Source organism: Prionailurus viverrinus, chromosome A3 (assembly GCF_022837055.1).
Source record: "Prionailurus viverrinus isolate Anna chromosome A3, UM_Priviv_1.0, whole genome shotgun sequence".
NCBI lineage: Eukaryota > Metazoa > Chordata > Mammalia > Carnivora > Felidae > Prionailurus > Prionailurus viverrinus.
In genome coordinates, this window is record NC_062563.1 from 44,802,797 (window position 1) to 44,826,829 (window position 24,033).

Genomic DNA, 24,033 nt, shown 5'->3' on the forward strand with positions numbered 1-24,033 from the left:
GAGGCCGTTTTACTCAGAAAATGCCCATCCATAACTTCTGGGAATTTTTCTTTAATTACTTAATTTGATTATTTTCTCTCTCCTCTATTTTCTGGAACTTCTGTTCTTCATGCCAGGTTTCCTGTTTCCATTAAGGTGAAGGAGGTACCTCACCTCACTACTGGTCTGCTTGAAGTGAGTGAGGAAGTTTATGGATTAAATGATTGAATAGCGTCCCTGTTTTCAGACCCTCCTTTCTTCCCACTTCTAGAGCTCTGCACATGGCCTAGCTGAGTGGCCCACTGTTCTGCTTTCCAGCATCCAAAATTTTGTTGCTCTGATCAGCTCTTATATACTCTTTCCCTTGGGGGTCTATCTTGCAAAAAAGAAAAAAAAAAAGCCCTTTACTATTACCTTGTCCTGTTATAACAAGAAAGAGCAAAGGTCATGGTATGTGTCCACAATCTGTGAGCTATGACTAAAAGCCCAAGTGATTTTTTTAAAGAAATTCAGAATTGATATTTGCCACATGTTTTAAGTTCATTTTCCTAATCATCATACATTGAATCAATATTCACAACATTTTATGACCTGCTGGAAAATGGACAGTCCAGTCCCCTGTACGGCATTCCATAGATGAGCATAGATGCTAATGGGTACACTGTACAAGGGGAGAGGATGATAAAAGGGTAAAGAAGGGGTGCCTGGGTGGCTCATTTGGTTAAGCATTTGACTCAGGTCATGATCCTGAGATTCATGGGTTTGAGCCCCACGTCAGGCTCTCTGCTGACAGCTCAAAGCCTACAGCCTCCTTCAGATTCTGTGTCTCCCTCTCTCTCTGCCCCTCCCTTGCTCATGCTCTGTCTCTCTCTTTCTCTCAAGAATAAATAAACATTAAAAAAACTTTTTAAAGGGGTAAAGAATACTTTACATTTGTTCTGAAGTGATTTCTGTGGCATGAGTCCTTTTCTTGACAACCCCATCATCTGGAACTTAGATCTGCAAATACAAAGCCTAATAAGGCAAAATCAGCACCAGAAAATACCTAAGTGTCCCTATAACAAGTGAAAGAATGTGTTCATGGAAAGAGACTGGCCTCATTACTCATTTATGGTTCTATTTAAGCCATTCTTTCATGTTATTTGAATCCTTTTCTGGTTTGACTTTGCCTGATCTTTTCTTTATAGACTGACACAGTAGTCAGGGAGAGAGGAGGCTCCAAATGTGGCCCTGTCCCTGAATCCCTTTTTCTATTGTCTTTGGTGCAGCGTGTGCCTGTCACTGGCCCGGCTGACAGCTGACGTTTGCTGTGTCCTTATTCACGTACGAGGCCAAGGGCAAAGGCAGCTAGACATGTCCTGTGGCCATGGGGTGGCTGACACTTGTCTAGGGAGGCAGGAGGGAGCTATGAATGACAGCCCAGGAAGCACGTCCGACACATCTCTCCAGACTGTCCCAGGTTCTTTGTGAGAGTCAAAATGGACCTGCTCCACAAAGCAAAGAGAAAATAGCATGCATCCCTTAAAAAGAGACTTGGAAGGGCTTACCAAGGAGAAATGACATTTCCTCTGGGACAGGGATCCTGACCTAGCATCTGCAGCTCCCCCCCTTGCCCGCAGCTGCTCCTCCCCATGGCCCAGCTGCAGCTCCATTGCCCCAGGGGCTTTCTTCTCCTGCAGGAAGTCTGGGAGCAGCAGGTCAGGGCTGCCGTAGCCCCCAGCAGTGTGTCTCCTGGCCTCATCCCACAGCAGAGCCATCGTATCCTTAGAGGGACATTGCCCAACTGCCAAGAATAATATTTTCTCCAGATAAATATGCAAATCGATGTTTTAAAAATTCTGATGAAACCAGGAGTCAGGTGCTGACAAGGACAGGCATGTAATAGAGGTGAGAGAAGAGGGTAGCAGACTGGGCTTTTCCAGGCCCCTTCTGAAGGGCACCCGCTGCCCAGGCCTGGGGCTCATTGTATACAGGAGCATGGGCTGCAGCAGACACTAGAGCATTGACAAGGACACAGAGTAGGTTGCTCTAACGTCCCCTTGGCATAAGGGATGCTAAGGCTGGTGGGTTCCTGGGAGACACGGGTCTTTGAGTCAGCTTTGCCAAGCCTTCCCCACGCTGCCCAGCAGCCTGGAACACGTCCCCCCGACCTTCCCTCTCTCCTTCACAGGGGTCACTCCTACCTTCGCCCTGACTCCCTCCCCATTTTCTCACATGAGTGTCTCCCCCTCACAGAATTGTTGCAGGTTTGATCCTACCTTGGAATCTGCCTTTCAGAAGATCCAGACTAATATGCCCAAAGGCCTTCAGTAAATTCATATCACCGGACAGATTGACTGGGACCAGCACGGGAGACAGAAATACTTGGTTGTGGGGCGCCTGGGTGGCGCAGTGGGTTAAGCATCTGACTTCAGCCAGGTCACGATCTCGCGGTCCGTGAGTTCGAGCCCCGCATCAGGCTCTGGGCTGATGGGTCGGAGCCTGGAGCCTGTTTCCGATTCTGTGTCTCCCTCTCTCTCTGCCCCTCCCCCGTTCATGCTCTGTGTCTCTCTGTCCCAAAAATAAATAAAAAAAAAAAAAAAAAAAAGAAATACTTGGTTGTGTTTCCAGCTTATCACTGGCCAGAGCCACCAGGAGCCAGGCTTTCTCCTTTGTGCTGTGGAATAGCCTGTTTCTTACTGTCTTTTCCCCCTTCCCTTCAGGTTGTGGCTCTTTCCTCGTGGTGCCTGCTGAGGGATTCGATTTACTACACGCTGTCTGTGGTCGCGCTCATCGTGGTAAGTGTGGGATGCACACCTCACCTGAGTCCCTTGCTGTTTCTCTTCCTCATCCTTCTCACCACTCGGGGTTATATGCAGCTCCTCCGCATGGAGTAAGTTCAAGTTCTCTGATGATGAATGAGCGAATGGATGTCTATGCATGGAGGTGGCTTTTCTTTCTTCCAGCTACTTTGATCACCCAGAACCCCAGCATGATAGTTTGGTGCTCACAACAAGAGATTTGACTGACTCTGGTTATCTGGTTCCATGAGAGTCCTCTGCTGTTTCCCTGTGATCCCCTGACCACTGCCTCTCACTTTCTCATGGTCTCCTCTGTAACTCTCTTCGGCGTCAGTGTCCCTGGGTTTGGACCTTACTTCTGCCTCTCTGTATGCTCTCCCAGGACAGTGCCCATGGTCATTACCACCTTTGTGCGGACACCTTCACACTATATTCTTGGCAATGGCATCTCTCAAAGGTCCAGTCACGGATAAGCCACTCTGTACCAGACATCTTCTGTCCCAAACCCAACATGTCTCTAAACTTAGGATGACTTCCCCAAGACAGGACCCCCTTTCTAGTATTTCAGCCCCTATTTCTCTCTTAGCCACCCAAGCTGAGAATGACTTTAAGTTGACCTTTCTCCCAATTCCACCATATACCCATTTGGCTTAATTGTAGATTTTCATCTTGTAAAAATGTCCTCAGTATGTCCCTTCATAGCCCATTTTACTTGAGGCTCTTTATGTCTTTGGCCTGAACTGACACAGCCCATCGCAGGTCAGTCTTAAAACTAGTAATATCGCTGCCAGCCCCCCTCCTTCACCCCAGGCAGTCCTCAGAGCTGCCTGTACATGCCAGTCCCTTGTGACTCCATGTCACCTGTGGGGACAAATCCAGACCCCTTAGCTTGAGTCATCCAGAAGAAAGGGGGCAAATCAGAAAGACCTGAAATGGAAGCTAGCACATCTGACTTCTAATTGTGGTCCTCTCCCTTCTTGCTAGCTCTAATGACCTTGGAGAAATCAAAGTCTCTTCAAGTCTCAGTTTTCTTACCTACAGAACAGGAATAGATCCACTGAAGGGTTTACTCACCTGTCTACAAAGCACTTCCCTGTAGGTTATTTAATTGTAAATATCTCTACAATTAAGCTAAAAGTGATGTTTAATACAAGGCTTTCTACAAGGAACAAGTAGGTATTTCAGCCAACAGCAGTTCCTGACAGTGAAGATCTTGGGTTTACAACCTCTTTCCAAGGGCCATTAACCGTCGGGAGGGTAAAGATCTGACCAAGAGTAGAGAGTTCATTTACACCGCATTGGAATTAGAGACATGCCTCTTCTGTTGAACTTTCAGTTGGTAGACTTAAAGACATGTGTGGATTCTGTGTTCTCATTCTCAGTTATTACCTGTGAGAAAGGTATGATCACCCCAAATCTAGAAGATTCTGCTGTTCACACAGCCCAGACTTCTCAAACACTCGTTGCAGTGAGCTTTGAGCTTTGTCCTGCAACATAGGAACCCACATTGATCATGTGTGCCATTTGCTCAACCTGCCTGTAGGGTAATTTAGGACGGGTTTTGAAAGTTACTGTTTTCAAGAGACATGGCTTGGAGATAGCGCAAATGAATGCAACTCTGTATTTTGCTGCATTTCAGAAAGAGAAGACCATTCCCAGAAAGGGGAGGTGATGAGGCAGAAAGTACAGGCTGAGATTTCCCCAGGGCACAGACTTGGCATGTGCACTCCTGACAGTGAATTGCCCACACTGGCTTCTTTCTCTGTTCTCAGTACAGACACCTCCTGGACTCGATGGGAAGTAACTTGTCTTCAGTCAGATTTATCGGGACATGCCCATGATTTTTTTTTTTTAATATAATTGTTGCTAATGATGTGTAAAGATGTAAAGCAGTTTTGCTTCTTTGGGCTGCGGGTGATGCCCACCCGAGTAGGGTCTTTGGGCCAACCAGTAATCTGCCTCATACGTGGCTGTGAATGACAGAGCTGAGCCAGCTGAAATACCCAGGCTGCCGCAGCTCTGTATTTTCCTCAGATGGCTGGCCGCAAGGTGCAAAAGCCAGTGATTCTGCTATTCCCTGAAGGTCTATACTGTGTGTTTACAGACCAGATGTCAAGGCTGGAGTTTTCCGATTTGAGAAAAATTACATTTCTCCACTGTTAGAAAGTAATGGCAGAGATAAAGCTTTAGTCCTCAGCGTTTAGTCTTGGCTCTTCTGACTTTTACTGGTGTCCTGCCAACTTCAGTGCACCCTGGAAACACCCAACATTCTTATCTAAAAAGTGTAACTCTGAGATTTCAATCCAGTAGGTTCTGGAGGAGAGCCCAGGAAGTTGAATGTTGGCCACAATCTTCTCTGCCCCTCAGGTGATTCTGATGCATGCTCACCTCAAAAACTCAACTTCAAATGCGGTTGGACACCATTTCCTTGGGATAAGTCCTCTGCTGCCTGGCAGTGATCGCTTCCAGAGGAGATGTTGAGATTCTCAAACACAAGACATCGTGGCAGCCCACTTGTCTAGATTTCTGACTGCTGTTCATTTTTGGGGTCATTTTCACATAAGTCTTAAAACTGGCGTAAGGAGTAGAACAGTCATACATAGAAGCATGGCATTTAGCAGAAAGGGTTTCTCAGTGTCCCCAAATCTATTCCATGGCCCAGCCCCAGGCTACTGCTCACACCCGCTGTTTTTATCAGGGTTTCCTGTTCTCCTTTTTCTATGTTTCCCCCAATGTCATGGTAACAAAATCACTTTCCTTCTGGCCTTCCTTATATAATATGGGGTTCCCTATGGACCCTGCAGTGGACACTTAAAATTCCTGTATTTAAAAGCCTTCCTCCTATCCACAAATAATTACCAACCATCCGAACAATTTATTTTAACTATTAGGGTTTTTTTTAAACCTTCTACCCACTCTTTATGGTTTTGAAATGTTCAGAACTCCTGGTCCCCTGGGGGGATGCAATAAAGAGCTCATTCACCCAGAGGGCAAGTCTGGACTAAGTGGGACCAGATGGCTATTTCTATGTACATCCCAGTGAGAGGCCTTACAGACCCCCGTTCAGAGGAGCCCCAAAGACAAACTGTGGGGCCCTGGATCCAGACAACAGGAGAGACAGCTTCCACAGGGACGTTTGTGCCGCTGGACCAGGAGAGTGCAGACAGTCATGATTACCTGGGTCTGAAGCAGCTGAAATGGAAGCTGGCTTGAGAGATGGATAAGACCAACAAGCAAACACATAGGAACAAGACAAGCATGTACACACTGAAACCAACAGGGCTTAAGACAGTTAACTAAGAGGGACACCTGGGTGGCTCAGTCGGTTGAGCGTCTGACTTCGGCTCAGGTCATAATCTTGCAGTGAGTGAGTTTGAATCCCGCATTGGGCTCTGTGCGGACAGCTCAGAGGATGGAGCCTGCTTCAGATTCTGTGTCTCCCTCTCTCTCTGCCCCTTCCCCACTTGCTCTCCTTTTCTCTCAAAAATAAATAAACATTAAAAAAAAAAGACAGTTAACTTAGAGACCAGGGACTCAGTTCACTTGGATATTTGGGTTCCATCTACCTTGGCTCTGTGCTATTTTCTGCTTGGCTTGTTGTTGTCTTGAAGGGAGAAAGCAGAAGAAATTAAGAATGTGTTACTGTCAATGGCAGTTATAGTATCAGAAACATTCAGTGTGTGTCTGTCTGCCTTTCCCGCCCCATCAGGCAACTCTCTCTAGCCCTGGTGACATTCCACAAAGAGAAGCCTCAGGCCCTGGGGAAGCCGCACAAGGCCCAGAGGCTCACCCCATGACTTGAGTCTCTCTCTGCAAGAGAGGTGTCCCCTCTTAGGTTCTGAAAGCATTCTGGGTTCTTGGTGCATGTCCTTATGTGCATCTGCAAACTCTTACAGACCGTCCTGCTGCATCTGTCCCACACCGGTGACCCACCCCCAACCGAGGTCCATCAGCAGCGCAGCTCTGCCTGGCCCTACTTTCTCCCAGTTCCAGCGGGCCCCACCCATCCCTTTTATTGAAATGTTACTGTAATTTACATAATCGTGTAATTTACATAAATGCAAATGATTCATTACATCCTCCGTCTAACAGCTGCCCTAAAAAAGAATACTTTATTTTTACCCTTCGTCTCTGCTTTGAGATTGCGGATTGTGGGCATTAAGAGAAGGGAAACCTCTTGGGAGAGCAGATAGGCCTCAGAGACAGGTTCTAGATCACTTCATTGGCTCACAAATCCAGACTCAGGAGGCCACCTACCTGGAGAAGGGCCCGGTAAGCACTTGGCAGCAGTTGGGGGGGCCCTTGGGGCAACTGAGCATGGGCATGTGGGGTGAGGCCCATCCAAGGTAACGCTTCCCTCTCTTCTGACTGCAATCCCCCGTCCCAAGGAGATTTTGTGGGGACACAGAGAGACCACTTAGCTGACCCAGCCGCCAGAGATGGCCTGGGAAGCACTGTCCAGGAGTGTAGCCACGGGCCACAGGTGGTTCTTGAGCTCTTGGTTTGCAATTAAGGAGACCAAGGAACTGAATTTTAACTTCAATCAATTTAAATGTATGTAGCCACATGCGGCTAGTGCTTATCATACCGGATAGCACAGTCGTAGCGAGCAAATCCATCCGTAGAAAATATATGCACATTCTCACAGGCATTCCTAAGTTTTTTCTTTTTAAATCTAAGTTTATTTATTATTTTGAGAGAGACAGAGCGAGTGGGGCAGGGTCAGAGAGCAAGGGAGAGAGCGATTCCCAACCAGGCTCTGCAGTATCAACACAGAGCCCAGTGCAGGGCTCGAACCCATGAACCATAAAATCATGACCTGAGCCAAAACCAAGAGTCGGACACTTGACCAACTGAGCCACCCAGGCTCCCCCTTCCCTAAGTTTTAACAAGCATAGACTCAATACTGCAAGACCGAGTGCTGGGTCTGTCAATGAAGGATTTCTAGTTCAGTACTCACGACTATGCAGGCCAGCAAATTACATGGGTCCCATTTTACAGATGGCAAAACTGAGGCTCCAGAAATTCAGGGACTTGCCCAGGGTCAGGGAGCAGCAATAGCCTAGGTTTGCCAGAGGAGGTGTCTAAGATGGTACATCTGTGCCTCCCTAGAAAAGAATTTGGATTTCCCCTCCAATCAAATCTGCCTTTTCATCTTGAAATCATCCTGTTTTCCCTCACCCACCATGCAGGCCACCATTAGAGAGTAAGTATGTGCTGGCTGTGCTTTCTTCCTATTTTTAGACTGAAGGGAATAGCTTCTGCCTTCCTTCTCCTGGAATTCCTTCCTTAAGACAGCTGACTGTAATTGATCCAGAATCTTCTTATGTTGCCCTATCTGTGAGAGAAAAGACATGTCAGAGTCATGTTGATGCCTGTCCTTTCCCCCTACCCCTCCACTGGCTTCCAGGGCCCTGCCCCTCTGGCTCAAGGCCTCTCCTTCCTGGCCCCCTTCTTGCAAGGCACTCCCTGCTTCTTCTCTCTCCAGTTCAGCAACACTGAAGCTCTTATGCTCATGGTACCCCTGTTACGTCTCAGCTCCCCTTCTAGCAAAGTGAGAAATAACCATGGAAGCTGGAAGATTCTCCCAGGGAATGAATGTGAGAAATTTTAAGTTCTTTAAACAAATCAACGATGATCATACAAAGTGTGGCCTGTGTCATTATCCCCTCCCCTGTGAGGAGGAGGGGCCTGCTCTAAATGATGTCAGGGTACACCAGGAAGCCGCGTCTTCCTTGGGTCTGCTCCAGGAGCAGGGAAGTGGGTCAGCCAGACTGTGGGATGCAGAGAGGACCCCCTTCTCTTTCATAAGGAAGACAACTTGGAAGTTGTAGTTAACGTGTCTCTGGTTTCGCACTGCCCAGCCAACCAACCTTTTTGGTTTAGCAAACTATCCTCCCCGTATCCTAAATCTGTCCCTGTATCCATTTCCTTCCCCTGGTGTCCTGCCTCTGCATACTTCAAGCCCTGCTCATAGTGCAAGTTCTGCTCAAGCCCTGCCTTTAGATAGTCTTTATTTCCTACCCTCCTTCAGCTCCCACCACTGTCGTCCACCTGCTAGAGATCCTGACATCGAAACTCCTGTTTAACCTTCAAGTGTAAACCATATCAGTGCATAACAGCAACTTTCCAGTGCATTCCATCAGATTCCTTCCCTCAGAAGGCCTTCCCTCAGATGGCCTCGCCTAAGCCATCTGCACCCCAAGTCCCCAGAGCTGAGGAAGTCAAAACTCCATTTGGGCACATCTCCCGAGGGCGTCTCCATTCTGTTGAGTGACAAGTCGGGGCAGCAGGGGTAGCTTCCGTTTCCATCTAGGGAGGAAAGATTTTTCAAGGTTTTAGTCTCTTGAGAGACAACAGTGGTGTTGATTTTCTCCTATTACGTGTGCTGCTGAACATCCTAATGGTGCCAGTGATTGTAACGCAAGCTACGGAAATCTCAGGCTCTTCAGTGCGGCTGCTTCTGCTCCATGGCTACAGCTTGTAGTAAGCCAATCCATGGACTGACATGCAGTGTGGGGACAGCCACCTGCCTTTCTGCTCAGAAGCCAGCCAGGCTGTCTGCTGTCCACACACCTGGGCAATTCCTGGCCCGTGTTTTCCCTGCTTGAGGGTGCCACATCCTTAGCAGTTCCCTGGGATGTCATCCAGGGATTCACCTGCCTGCTGTAAGCCTATCTCTCTTAGAGAACTCTAGAGCAGACACCAGGACTGAAAGCTGGTTTCCATGGTACCCAACTGTTTCTCTGAGGCCTGAAGGAAAAGAGAGGTTTTTTTTTTCTTCAAAATCACTCTTGCGTGTGTGTGTTCACATTTAGCTTGTCTGTGGAACACGTGGAAAGCTTAAGGGTGAAGCCAAAGGTAGCTTTGGATGAATCACATTGGGGTCAGAGAGCAGGTCTGCTGACCAGCCGTGTGCAGCAAACCTGGGGCTCAGGTGCCACTTAGCATCACCCGTGTGTGGTCACTGGGGGTGGCCGCAGTGTCTGGCACAAACACAACCAGAAAAGCACAAAGAGCTGCTTCCCCAAGCAAGTCTCGTTTTCAGAAACCTGACCAGGATAAAGGTGAGTCAGTTCCAAAGGCCACACAGCAGGACCCTCGACTGCAACACGGGATTTGAGTGGTGGCGTGAGCTTGAGGGACCTGCCTGTCCCCAACTCAGAACGTGTCCTGCCTCCCCAACGTTGGCTGAAGATTCCTTTAGGAAGCCGTCTGTTTTGAGGTGCTTACCCTCCTACCAGGAAGTTTCATGGAGCCTTGAAATGGACTTGATCTGACTTCCTTCCAACCCCACTCACTGCTTTGGCAGAATGGACAGGCAGAGGGTAGGACGTGAGCACCACCTAGTGGTGAATGGGTGGGAGTGGGGGTGTGATTTCCTGTTTCAGACAGGTACCTATATAAACGATCTCGGGGGGGGGGGGGGGGTTCTACCCTAGTAATGCCGCTGTAAGGGGCCAAGGCAGTGGTTTCGTCTTCTTTTAGCCATGGAAAGAGTGTGGAAATACAGAGGGATATTCAACATTTGCCTTAAGAAAAATAGAATAGACTAAAATAAAATATAAAATAAAATAAAACTGTTAGGAGTAACAAATCCATTCCCTGGAACCATCAGCAATGTCAAGTGGGAGAGTTGCCTGTCCTTGTCATTTTAAGTTTCCAGACAGGGCGATTCCAGCACTGCGTCAGGGTGGTCCAGTGCCATACATACTCTCCCACAGGAACATTCTGTGAACAGTGCCCATTTCCTCGTTTTCAGCCCTCTCAGTGTGTGATGATCGGTGGCTCAACCTCATCCAGAGGCCACCAACAAGGCTCAGAGACATAACTCGCTGTCTGCCTCCTTTCCTGTTTCCTCGTAGGTTTTCTTAAAGGCCTAACTTTTATTTCCTTTTATCTATTTTGCTATTTTTTTTTAGTCCTCTCATTTTCCCACCCAATCTTCTTAAAGAAGTTGATTAAAACCCAGACTGTGTTTGCTCATTAGCCACAGGGTAGCTAAGGGCTCCTGGCTGTCAGTGGTCAGTGATGGGATATCCCTCATCTGTTATTTGGAGTCTTCCAGGTCACCACCATTTGTCAGAATTTGTAGGGAGGCCATGGACATTTCGCTTTCCTGGCCTGCCTCCCTCAAGCACATTCCCACCCCCAACTTCCCTGGCCACAGCCACTGCCTTAACGTTGGATTCATGATGCTCCTTAATTGTGTATCTAGTTCAGAGCCCACTATTCCCTGATTCATTGTGTCCTGTGTAAATTCCATTCTCATTTTGTACAATTCAGCCTATTCTGATTTTTCCCCATTGTTATGATCACTGAGATAATCAATCACTAGAGGCATACTGATCTATGCCCTCACCTGTCCATCACATGGCATAGAATAAGGGCTTCTTTTATATTATAGCTGCTTTTATATTATACAGTATCGCCTGCCTTCCCTGATACGCGAAAATTAAATTGGCACTTTAATAAACTCCTTACCAGTGTCTCGTGCTCTCTTAAGTGACGATGAATTGATTGCTCCAGCGTGCTACTCGAGACTGATACTGAATTAACTTCAATTAATAGAAACGTTTTCCATCTTAAATCATTTGTTCTGTTCCATGATTTCTCAACAATAATTTTTTTAAGCTGGTGATTATACAAAAGGGTCTGGGAGCCTTCCAAGGGATGGATTGCATACCATCCAGCCTAGATCACGGGATGGTTTCCTTTATTTCTTTAATTCTCTTCCCATTCTGGTTTGACATTTCCATGCAAATGTCAACCTGTTGAATCCCATAACAAGAGTCACAAAGCTGCTGAAGACAACATCTTTGTCAATGTCTTGTCAGGAAGTGTGAGTACAAATAAGTGAGGACCCTTTCTTTTCCTCTTGTCTTTACGCCTTTGGGATAATTGGAGAGAGGTCTTTTCATGTGCCTTCTGAGCCATACCTGCTCGTCTGTGTCCCACCCCTGCTTGTCTCTGCCTCTCTCTCGCAACATATGGTTATTCTGATCTCTGGGGACTGAAGCGATGCCTGTGTCATTTGTTGACTTTACCAAATCTGTGCAGTACTGACACTTTGAACCCAGATGTTTCTTCTGCCTTAGAGTCTCCAGAGGGCCACCTGCTCAGAGATGATCATACCCAGAAGCAATCGTATCTGGTGAAGGTGGAAAGTGCAAGCTATGAAGCAACGCTCAGCTTCCTGCTTGACTAAAATATAAGCGTTCCCACTTGTTTTCAACAGTGCACCGTTTGGGCACATAAATGTGTCATGGAAAGAAGATTTAAGAGCCAGTCCCGAGTTCTAAAACAAACTCTGTGAACCCTCAAGAAAATTCCTTGTGTTCTCTGTGGCTCCGTTTCCCCATATAGAATCAAAGGGCCAAAATTATACCACTTCTTCCCCTAAAGTGAGAAGTGATTTGGAATGATATATGAGCTAGGGGTTAAATGAATTCAATTTTTGTTGTATATTCTTTTTGGATACTATCTGATCGGGGCAAAATCTCCATTTGGTTCTTGTATTTCTTCCAGCTGCCTCTGACTCCTGCTTATCTCCTTTAGCAAAAGGGCAGGCCCGTGGCCCAGGGCATGGGCAGCCCACAGTGCCCTGCTGAGACTTTCAGTCACTATTGTCAGCACATTTATTTTTCACCCTCTGCACACTGGTGGCAAGTGAAGCTGGTTCTCTACTTCTGGTTGTGATGCAGAGTTTCCTTTGAAAGTAAATTCTTTTAGGGAAACAAACAAACAAACAAACAAAATAGGTACACTTAAAAAAATACTGAGTACATAGAAGTCTGCATGCTTGCCTAAAAGCTTAAAGGTACTACAGAGTGCACAGGCACATGCAGACGTCTTACAGGTGGCCCACAAGTGGCTAATGCTTGCAAGCACCTGCCAGTCTTCCCCATCCCCTTCTGGATCTAAAATTCTACAGTGCGGCTTGCTCTGCATAGCAGGGGGTCATGCGTTCCTATCACTGCACTGTTGGACAGAAATTGCCAGGAGGGACAGGATGGTCTGCTGCTTCTGTCCTCCTCAATGTGCCACCCCCATCCGCCAACAGCACCTCCTGCCACTAACATTAGCCACACATGAAACCAGCACAGAGGGAAGCTTATCTGTAGATTCGTCGTGTTCCAGGCCAGCCCCAGCCTGATTCCCACCAAACCAGCTACATGGTTGGAAGAGGTGCAGTCATAAAGCACGCATATGCGTGCAGACATTGCATATGTGTGTATGTCTAATTGTCCTTTTTTTCTTTTTCTTTCTTTCTTTTTTTTTTTTTTTTTTACAGTTCATTTATGACGAACAAGTTTCCTGGTAAGTACCTCTTTTTCCCCTCCAATTTCTCCTTGCTGTGTTACAGAGCCAAATATATTGAAGACCAGAGTCAGGGTTTAGGAAAGAAAGGGGGATGTCATGGCAGCTTAGAACAACTAGCATTTCTTGGGACCCATTTGACCGCAACAAAGAAACTAAATTAGCTCTGACAGAGCAGAGACCTTTTCCCTTGGGCTGGGACGGTGGCCTTCCATTGGGGATGCTAATACTTCACTGTCTTTATCAGCCAGGTTAGATGGCATGACTTAGCTGTGCCTTTCTGCAGTTAGCCATTTGCTAGGTCGTGGTTAAGATTTGACTAATCTTTTCAAATTGCGTCCAAACCACATTGGCATATTCAAATACCATGTAAATCTTAGGAAATGGAGATGGAGTCACTTCCATTATCCTTAACCCACTAAAGTTCTGCCTGACATTCAAGATGATCTTAGGCCGATGAAAAATCAGTGATTTTTTTTTTGATGGATACAAAACGTAAACCAAATTAAATATAGGGGAACATGTGCATTTGGGCCAACTATCCAAATCCCCATTTTTCAGGTGGGTTCTAAACAAGTCAAATATGTTTGGAATAGAAATAGAAATTGGGTATGTTGTACATTCCTGTTATGTTTTTCAAACATTTGATCTGTAGATATAGAGGAATGTGAAATAGCATTTTAGGGATAGATAAGTGTGGCACTGTAGGCAGGTAGGTAAACAATTTCCATGATACTATTTTTTTAAGTTTATTAGTATTTGAGACAGACAGAGAGAGAGAGAGAGAGAGAGAGTCAGACAGAGACAGAATCCAAAGCAGGCTCCAGGCTCTGAGCTGTCAGCACAGAGCCCGATGCGGGGCTCAAACTCATGAATCACGAGATCATGACCTGAGCCAAAGTCAGATGCTTAACTGACTGAGCCACCCAGGCACCCCTCATGATATTATTTAAAGCTAAGAATGAGGGGCGCCTGGGTGGCGCAGTTGGTTAAGCGTCCGACTTCAGCCAGGTCACGATCTCGCGGTCCGTGAGTTCGAGCCCCGCGTCGGGCTCTGGGCTGATGGCTCAGAGCCTGGAGCCTGTTTCTGATTCTGTGTCTCCCTCTCTCTCTGCCCCTCCCCCGTTCATGCTCTGTCTCTCTCTGTCCCAAAAATAAATAAACGTTGAAAAAAAAATTAAAAAAAAAATAAAGCTAAGAATGAGCCTTCAGCAAAATGAGCCTTCAACTGGCCCTTTGTCAGAGTGACATTTCTTTGTCTTAGGCTATCTCTGATATTCAGAATTTGGGCGTTGCCGATGAACTTGTCTCATTGATGGTAAATGTTATTCATCAGGCCAGGGTGTTAAGTATACTTTTGCCAACTCTCCCTCTCATCTGTTCAGGAGGGGCAAGGAAAAGACAGCTAGGAAAACTTGTTTTAAGACACGTAATCTTTATATCAACCCATAAAAAATAAGGAGGTCTTCTTTGGGAAACTGTGATGAGCAGGCTAACTGGGATTAAGATGTCTCAGGTCAGAGGTCAGAAGCCAGGGAGAACCACCTCATGGGATCCACCTGGATGTAGTGGCCAAGTAGAGTGGTGACCTCTTCCCCCCATGTCTTTAAGTGCAGAACAAGAAAACTTGCAAAAATATTCTCAAACTGATGGCACATTTAGCATGACCACCACTTTGCCTTAGCAAACAGTAGGTGCTTAAGAGTTGCTCAGTGTTGCTGCTCTTAGCTAACAATGCTTCTATACAGACAAGTTATGATCACAGTTGATCTCAGCAATTTTTCTGCTGTTTTGTGTTTGTGTGTGTGTGTGTGTGTGTGTGTTCTGTCTGTGCAGAAACCTTAAGAAAGGATACCCATGGGTGGTTTACTGTTGGTTTTTCTTAAGTAGAGCTCTCTTTCTACACCTGCCTGGTTTTGCTGGCAAAGGCAGGCTTTGTGACCAGCCAGTTTTGGTCCTTATCCTCAGAATGTCTTCTAGGATACGGGTACCTGGGTGGCTCAGTCAGTTAAGCATTCAACTCTTGATTTCCATTTAGGTCATGATCTCGTGATTTGTGAGTTCGAGCCCCGTGTTGGGTTCTGCATGGACAGCACGAAGCCTGCTTGGGATTCTCTATCTCTCCCTCTTTCTCTGCCCCTCCCCTCAAAAATAAACACTTTTTTAAAGTGTCTTTTAGGATATTTCAGGTGGTATGGAGCAAGAAAGGGAGAGACCATTTCCTCTGCATTCAAAGGTCAAATCTCCTACAGATGTTAGGAGGTTAGAACCCTGGGCCTGCTCCAAAGAGCCAGATTCTGAGGTCCTCAGGTCCCCAGCTTCAGCACCAATGCTCCCACATGAGTAAAGAGATAGGAAGGCCATGGATGAATGAGGTGCAAATTTCCCAGCATGCTTTGTTCCAGCTGGGGCTGGGTTAGAATCATAACTCGTGCACAGGAGTAGTTGCAGGGAAGAACAAGGAAGCTCATGGCATCAGAGCATCATTCCCAGACTGCCGCCTGTTACATAATGACTGCTATTATGTGGATGGGCTGACAGAGGACATTTTTCATACAAGTGAGGCTGAGAAATTGAAGTCTACACCACGGACCCGTAACTGCTTCTAGACTTCCAGGGATCTCAGCTCCTGGTTTAAATATAAAGTATATTGAACTTTAAGGTGTTTTTCACCATCCACCAGAATACTGGGTATTTTTCATACCCAGCCAAACACAAGCATTGGCTTTGCTGAAAAGGTGTGTCTAGGGGCTGATTTCTGATTTCTCAGTTAACGCCAGCTGCTTCAACCTGTACAAATTAGACCACAATAATATTTCAGTATTACTAAATGATAAATTCCATTCCTTGTTGTAGAACATTCCATCATGTCCTAGCGATTTCAAGGGAGGTAACCAATTCATCCCAAATCCTCAAAAGGAAACTCATTTCAGTTGTGTTTATTTTGAAACAAGAGTACCCTTTTTTTAAATTTTTCTTAACGTTTATTCATTTTTGAGAGATGAGAGAGACAGAGCATGAGCAGGGGAGGGGCAGAGAGAGAGGGAGACATAGAATCCGAAGCAGGCTCCAAGCTCTGAGCTATCAGCACAGAGCCTGATGCGGGGGTCAGAGCCATGAACCATGAGATCATGACCTGAGCTGAAGTCGGACGCTTAACTGACTGAGCCACCCAGGCTCCCTGAAACAAGAGTACTCTTTATGAGCCTTGTCAAATACAAATACACAAAGGCAAGGCTTCCCTGTTGTACACAGCTTTCCCGCTCCTGGATCAGTGTCTGCAGCAGGTCACAATCAGACAAGAAATAGCAAGCAGAAGGCTTTTAGTAGCAGAAAGCCAGCTAAATCGTGTTGAAGAAATAGTGATTTATTTTTCTTGCATAACAAGTGCTCCAGATGGTGGTGGTACGAGATGGCTCCTCATTTCTCTCGGCCTTTCCTAATGGTCAAGAAGGCTATTGCAGTTCCAGGCATCAGGTCGGACTGACAGCAAGAAGGAGGAAGAAGGAAGACTCTTTTCCACCTTACATCTCTTCGGTCCCAACTGGGTCCACCTTGACCAACAAGTGGCCAGGCAGGATAGAATTACAACTCTAGACTAATCATTATTACTTCTTAAAATGTTTTATTTATTTATTTTTGAGAGAGAGAGAGAGACGCATGCACATGCCTGAGGGAGAGACTCCAAGCTGTCAGCACAGAGCCCAACTCGGGGCTCAATCTCACAAGAACCAAACCATGAGATCATGACCTGAACCAAAATCAAGAGTCAGACGCTTAATCAACTGAGCCACCCAGGCTCCCCTAGACCAATCATTATTTATCCTGGAGGTAGGACCACCCTCCTTCAGATCCAGTAGTCCCCACTTGCTGTCTCAACTCGTAGGGTTCTGTAGTTCTATTAGCAAGCCAGAGGCAGGGTGCTCTTCATATGTTTGGTGCTTCTCAGTTAGAGAACTACCCCTAAAGATTACAGTTAAAATAGAAAGTATCAGAGATCCACCGGTTAAGATGCATTGTATCAACCTGAGTCCATAATGACAGCTCAGTGAGGCCCACAATATTGCCAGAAGGAATTTGGAATATGTCTTCAGTGAGTCTGAAGTCCTGATAAGAAAGCAAAAGGATTCAGGTTGATATTCTTGTTTCTTCTTTAAGCCTCGAGCTGTAACTTTGGGAGAGAAAGGAGAGCCAGGGGACATGACTTGGAACATATCTACATGTGGAGCATTTGGGACCAGCATTCACTGTTCTGGACCATAAGAAAGCAGGGCCTCACCCTCTGGGTGAGAATACGGAGTAACGGGGAATAACCCTCCCAATACAGGAAAGAATGATCTTTGGCAGGAGAACCAGGGGCCAGTTGAAGGCGGTTCAAATTGGAAGTTTGTGGGAAGGGAAGAAACAAACCGAGATCATACCACAAGACCAGGTCCTCAGAGGACAGTGGATAGGCTGCAGTCAGGAGAGGCAGATGGAGAAGTGTCCCCAGGGGGAAGTCGGGGGACAAGAGCCTTGTGACCTTAGAGGTCTGCATGTGGACTCTGTCCAATTCCACAACTGTTTCCTAAACGCCTCCTGAATGCCAGTTTCTGTTCCAGAACCAGACATTGAACACAAAACCAAACTCAGCCCTGACCTGGAGGCTCTCTTGGGCTAGACAGAACTTGGGCTAGATAGAACTTGGGCTAGACAGAACTTGGGCTAGAGAGAAGGGAGACAGTTGACATGTCATCACAGGGTCATTAGAGATAGGGGGCAAGGGCAGGAGGTGGGGAGCCTTGGGACTCTGAAAAGCATTAAACTAGAATGCATTAAACTAGAATGAACTCTTCATCAGGCCCCAAAGCAGAGAGGACAGCAGATGGATGTCATAGAGGCCTTAGAGAGCCTGGTGTATTTCATATGGAGGAGGCATTGGGTGAGCCCTGAGTCTGGACACTGACCAACCCAAGCTGAAATGTCAGCAGGAGCAGAGAACCCCCATCTCACAAGCATCCCTGATACATAACAGAAGAGAACTTGACTTGAACACTGCAATGGAAGGGCTTGTTTTGAGTAGGAAAAAAAAAAAAAAAGGCCTAAAGGAATTAGAGTATAAATATACCTGTTTACAAAGCATTGGACTTCATTCAGCCTAGCTGAAATATTTCGTTGACATGGGTCTGTTTTCTGGTGACCCTCACCGAGTCTATTAAAATGCATCCAAGCTGTTATACAGCATCCCTTCTGATCTCAGGTATCTCCTCCTTCAAAATGAAGGCTGTGAATAAAATCTTATTCTTCCCAATTAACTTTATGCCACATAATACACTGGTTTTAATGAGGTAAGAACCATGTTCAGGAGGTGTTTTACAACTGAAAGTGGGTTTTAAAGGAAGTCTCGCCCTGCACAGATGAGCTGAGGACTGCTGTGTGCTGAGAAGAGAATAGTGGGCAGCCAGGGAGGGAAGGGGTATGTGCTTGGGGGAGTCAGCTGTCAGGGGGTCGGCTCTAAGTCTCTGGAAGATGAAAAACCAGATAACTGAGGTGGGGGTCAGATGTGAGGAGTGGTATGAAGTGACTGCCAGAAACAGGCATTACATATAAATAGGTAATGAATAAATAAATCAACATGGAAATCACAGACTGGTCACCTGTTTAGCAAACATCCACAAGGTCATGTGATAGAAAGCAAAGGAGGGGTAGACAGGAAGACTTGTTGGAGGAGGTGGCATTTCAGCTGGCATTTGCAGGATCAAAGGGGCCAGCCAAGGAATAAAGGGAAAAGTATTCCTGGCATAAGGAACAGTAAGTGCAAAGGCTCTGGAGAGAAGGAAAGAACTTGGCGTGTGCAAATGAAGGGAGACCAGTGTGATGGAACACAGACACAGTATGATGGGGCACAAACAATTTAAAAAACAAAAGAACCGACCGGTTTTGCGGGGTGGGAATGGGGAGGCAGCTTTTGTTTTTTTCTTCTTAACTTTGTTGGGAAGAAGTTGAAGAGCTTTAAACAGAAGAACGACATGACCCAGGAGCCTCGCAGAAACCAGTTCAGAGGCTGAAGTTAAGGTGGACTAGCAAGTAGCAGCAGGGCAGACGGAATCCAACAATTCAGGAAATATTTGGGATGTAGGGTTGTGATGGATGTGAGGCAAAGGTAATGGAGGGCTCCAGACTGATTTCCAGACTTGGAGCTTGACTGGGCAGGGAGAGGTACAGTTGGCTGAGATGGCAAGGCCTGGGGAAGCACAAAGCCAGGAAGCAGGAATTAAGAATTCTGTTCCGACGTGCATTGAGATACCACATGGGACATACATCGACAGTGATATATGAGCACAGCCCCAGGAAGAGGAGTGGAGTGGGTGTGTGGGCTGGTGTTTACATCAGGAGGACCAGATGACATCACCTAGGGAGATCGTGTAGGTAAAAAGAGAAGAGGGCCCCCTATTTAGAGGTTCAGCTGGGCAAGTGGAGGAGGCAGAGGGAAGGAGAAGTTCAGGGGACAGGAGGAAAACCAGGAGCGTGGCCTCTCGGAAGTCAGAAGAGAGTGCTGTATGCAGGAGGGCAAGTGACCAGCCTTCAGATGCTGCAGGGAAATTGAACAGGATGACAGAGAACCATCCCTGGAGTCATGCACATGGAGGTCGCTGGTGCTGTGGACAAGTGTTTCAACAGATGGATGAATGTGGACATTAGAGGGATTTGCCAAGGGAAAGTGCAGTGCTGCAGTAAAGTGTATGCATTCTTTGAGATGGTTTACTAAGAGTGAAGCCCAGAAATGTGGCAGAAGATGGAGAGGTGTAGACCCCTTGATTTCTTCTCTTACTAGCATCAAAAGCACTTTCTATACCACATACACACACGTTTGCGTTATCATTCTGAACCAAAGCATGGGAGCCCACCCTGTGGATATGCGTGTCCTAACATGTGTACCCAGGCTCCCATCTTGTAACTGTCTTGCTTCTTACCTGCATTGCGTGTTTATAAACACCACGGCAACAAAGACCCTTATGTGTGCATCCTTTTTACGCTTGACCACATATTTCCTGAGGGTCAATTTTTTTTTAAGTTTTTGTTTATTATAAGAGAGACAGCACAAGTGGGGGAGGGGCAGAGAGAGAGAGAAAGAGAGAGAATCCCAAGCAGACTCCATGTTGCCAGCACAGAGCCCAGTGCAGGGCTCAATCTCATGAAACTGTGAGATCATGACCTGAGCTGAAACCAAGACTTGTATGCTTAACCTCCTATGCCAGCAAGGCACCCCTGAAGGTCAATTTTTAGACATGGAGCTTGAAAAGAAAAACTGGAAAGAAAGGCATGACCTAGAATTTCTTCATAGACCATTCTCCAGTAACCTCTTCTTGAAAACAGAATTCCTCCCTCAATTCTACAGCTAAAGGGGAACCTAGAAATCAAATTCCCTAGTTTTTTAACGGAAAGTTACTAAAATGAAGAAAATAGGAGTATTCAAATTATCGGTCGCTCAAGGTACATTCCAGTAGGTTTCATTATTTTTTTCTTTCTTTCTCTTGACCGTTTTCCACTTGTCCATTCTTATCCTTCCTGCTGACATCTTCCCTGCCTAGGTTTTTTCTCTTTCCCTTTTCCTGCCCCCTATCCCTCCTTCTCCCTCTCTTCCCCCTCCCTCTATCTTTTCCCTCTCTCTCTCTCTCTCTCCCCCCCCTTCTCTCTCCCTCTCCCTGTCTCTTCCTTCTCCCACTATATCTCCCCCAGTCTCCCTCTCTCTCTCTCCCCTCCCTCTCCCCCATCCCATCTCTCTCTCTCTCTGTCTCTGTTTGCCTTACTCCTCTGTATCCAGCAATTCCTCTGTCACCCCCTATCAATTCCTTTAGTTTGCCCTTTGTAAATATGTCTGAATAGTTTTAGTGAATGATTAAGCTGTGCACAGATTTATAAATACAGGCCTATATTCAGCAATATTATGGTAGACTTGCTGCTCTCACAGAACTCTTCTGGGTGAGTGAATGACAGGGGAAGAAGCATTTTCCTTTTAGGTAGAGAAGGAAAAGAAAGTGAATTGAAAGCTGTATGCAATGGAGAAATGTCTACAGACCAGGAAATATTTGTATCCAGTCCACACATCCACTTCATCCTTGCCCTGCTCACCTGGTTTAACTGCCATTGACATCACATGGATTTTCAGAGACAGGCTGGTGTGTTGCATGCCTGCCTGTGGTGACTTCCTTTAACAAGCCATTCTTGGTTTTACACAGGTGGGAGTCTTTAGTCCTTGTGCTGATGTATCTTGTCTACATTGTCATCATGAAGTAAGTAAAATGTCTTCTTGGTTTTCTTTTCCAAAACTGTTTCCTACATTTAGCATTATGGGATAATGTGGAAAGGGAAACGGAGGGGAGGGCAGTTAGCTGGCCAGCTTTCAATGCAGTCTGTCACAAACTCATTGGTCCCCTCAGCAACCTGCTGTGAATCACTGAAGTTTTGATTAGTAGCAATAGCAAAGATTCTTCCAACCCACATGTGATGACAGAATCAAAGCTTTTAGTGTTTAACTTGAGAGATCTGACAAACCCTTGCACCCTCTTTAAGACCCGGCAACCCAGCTTTTGGCTCTTTGGGATGCTTTAAACTCTCTTTCATAACAAGAAAGGAGGTAAAACTCACTATGTTATGCTTCTATATAGGGTGATGAAGATGGGACCAGAGCTAATTAAGAGATGAGTAAAACCATGGATCAAAAATCTACAGACCTCCATTATTCATATTGTATTAGTCATCTATTGCTGGGTAATAAATGACCCCAAAATGTAGTGGCTTAAAACTAGAAGGATGTGTTATCTCATTACAACTTCTGAGTTAGGTGTCCAGGAGCACTTAACTTGGGAGTTCTAGATCAGGGTTTTCCTTGAGATTGCAGTTAAGAGGTTGGCTGGGGTGGCCATCACCTACTTAACTGGGAATGCAAAATGGCGCACTTGCAGTGTTGGCGAGCTGATACTGTCTGTTGGCTAGAGTCCTCAGTTTCTCAACACATAGGCCTCTCCTTGGGGTTGGTTGAGTGTCTCCACAACAAGGGAACAGGTGAGTCAAGAGAGAGAGCTAGAAGGGCCCCAGTGCCTTTTATAATCTGGTCTCACTAGTCCTACACTGTCACTTCTGCCATATTCTATTTATTAGAAGTAAGTCTAGCCCACACTCAAGGGATCCGCTTCACCTTTTAAAAGGAGGAGCGTCAAAGAATTTGCAGATGTATTTTAAAACCACCACTTCATATGTTCTTTTTCCCCTGGAGTTTGGGTGTCTTACTCTTTGTATCAAGAATTAAATTGCTGGTGTTTCCCTTACTCTAAGGTAAAGCTGTGAACCTGCTGGTTCATCTTTTTGCCAAGTACCATTGAGATGAGGAGTTTATAAATAATGCAGAGACACTTCATGCTGCAGCTGCTGGACCCCCTGGGAACTGTTTCTTTCATTCTAAATTAACCCATACTTCCCCCAGCATATGTGGCTACTTCTCAGGGGGCATGAAAGTAGAACACGTTCAGAAATTTCCAGTTTGGACATATCAGGTAGCAGTCTAAAATTTGACATGTCAAGTTGTCTTTCCTGTTGAGGTCTGACAAAAATTAATTCTGGCCACTAGTGTCTAAGAGATGTGTTTGGAGAAATCAGTCTGGCCACTGGCAAACGTCACATTAAGAGTAAAGGTAGAAACAGGCTTAGCTGATGTTCAGTGTGGGCTGTAAGCGATCTGCTGTCAGTCCACTCAATATGGCGTCCAGCCTTCACCTCCGGAGCTGTCCTGATACCCGGGTCTTGTTACTAGAAGAGCATATTTCTAGTGTATCCTGGTATGGAGTTACCATGGGGTAACTGACAAAGAATCAGGTGCTTTTATGACTCATCACCTTCCATTTAAAAATACCGATTAAATGGGCTCCCCCAAAAACCAGAGTTGGCCCACAGGCCTTCCAGAGTTTCTAGACCTCAGAAGAAAAGTCTTTGAAAGCATCTTGCTCCTCTTTCTCTTAAATAGCAAAACTATTAGGGAATCAGGGCCACTATGAGGAGGCCTCAATAATGCACACATCTTCTTTCAGTGTTTTTTAAATTGATTATTTCACTGCCTTTTTTTTTTAACTTTTTGAGGCTCTAAGTTCGAGTTCCCAAAGAGTCAAGTGTCCTTTTCTTCCCCTTTGAAAAGGTGAATCAGTCAGTTATTCCAGAAGAATTGACTGAGTTACTGCTCTGTGCCCAACATTGATCTTGGGTTTTGAATCTGAATTTAGATGACAGTTTGTCCCATTGTGCATTCACTAGGGGCTTCACAGAATAAGGAAGGTTCACAGCAGAGCAGGTCTAAAGGGAAGGAAGGTTGAGGAATTTTGCTAGCATGCATAGTGTGACCACTGCACCCCTCTACTGAACCATCATAAAGCCCATGAGTTGCTGGAAGGGCTTGTGTACATTAAGATAACACTGTGAACAATTTCTCTCCTCGCCCCCAAACTATGCCCAGTGTGAAAGCTAATGAGGTGTGTTTCTGCTGATGCCTCAACTTTACCAACCTTCCAGCTGCTCAAACCAGCAGGATGCAAATAAAATGGGGAATGGCAGCTACTGTGCTCACAGAATTTTCTGCATAAATTCTGGTCCCAAGTTCTAAATTGAAATCTCTGCTCTTTAGCCATCCCCATCCGCAATCAGAGGCTTTAATCATTGGGTTTTATAAAATCTGATTTATAAAATTGCACACTCCACAATAAAATAGCTTCAGGGTGCAGGCACAAAATTTAAAACATTCAATTAAAAATATAAAACTGAGTAGCATCAGTTAAAAACAGCATATATTAGAGTTGTCAGCTGCCTCCTGGGTGGATGACTTTAAAAATTCTGTGTGAAGGTCAAAAAGCAATTTTAGTTTGGCCAAGTAGACAAAGATCTTAAGGGAGCATGAGACATACTTGGCCTTAGTGAGGACTGATTTCTG

General features: G+C 45.9%; 1 protein-coding gene across 2 annotated transcripts in view; it reads left to right on the forward strand.

Annotated features, from left to right (window-relative positions):
- The window catches only part of SLC24A3 (solute carrier family 24 member 3), a 489,601-nt gene that overhangs the window by 413,410 nt on the left and 52,158 nt on the right, over positions 1-24,033 (forward strand). For both annotated transcript variants that reach the window (XR_007151199.1, XM_047854362.1), the window contains exons 7-9: positions 2,682-2,756; positions 13,054-13,079; positions 21,299-21,352. Coding sequence is in view for 1 of the 2 variants with exons in the window: in XM_047854362.1 (XP_047710318.1) it covers positions 2,682-2,756; positions 13,054-13,079; positions 21,299-21,352 (155 nt within the window). In the remaining variant the exon portion in view is untranslated. The remainder of the gene's footprint in view (positions 1-2,681; positions 2,757-13,053; positions 13,080-21,298; positions 21,353-24,033) is intronic.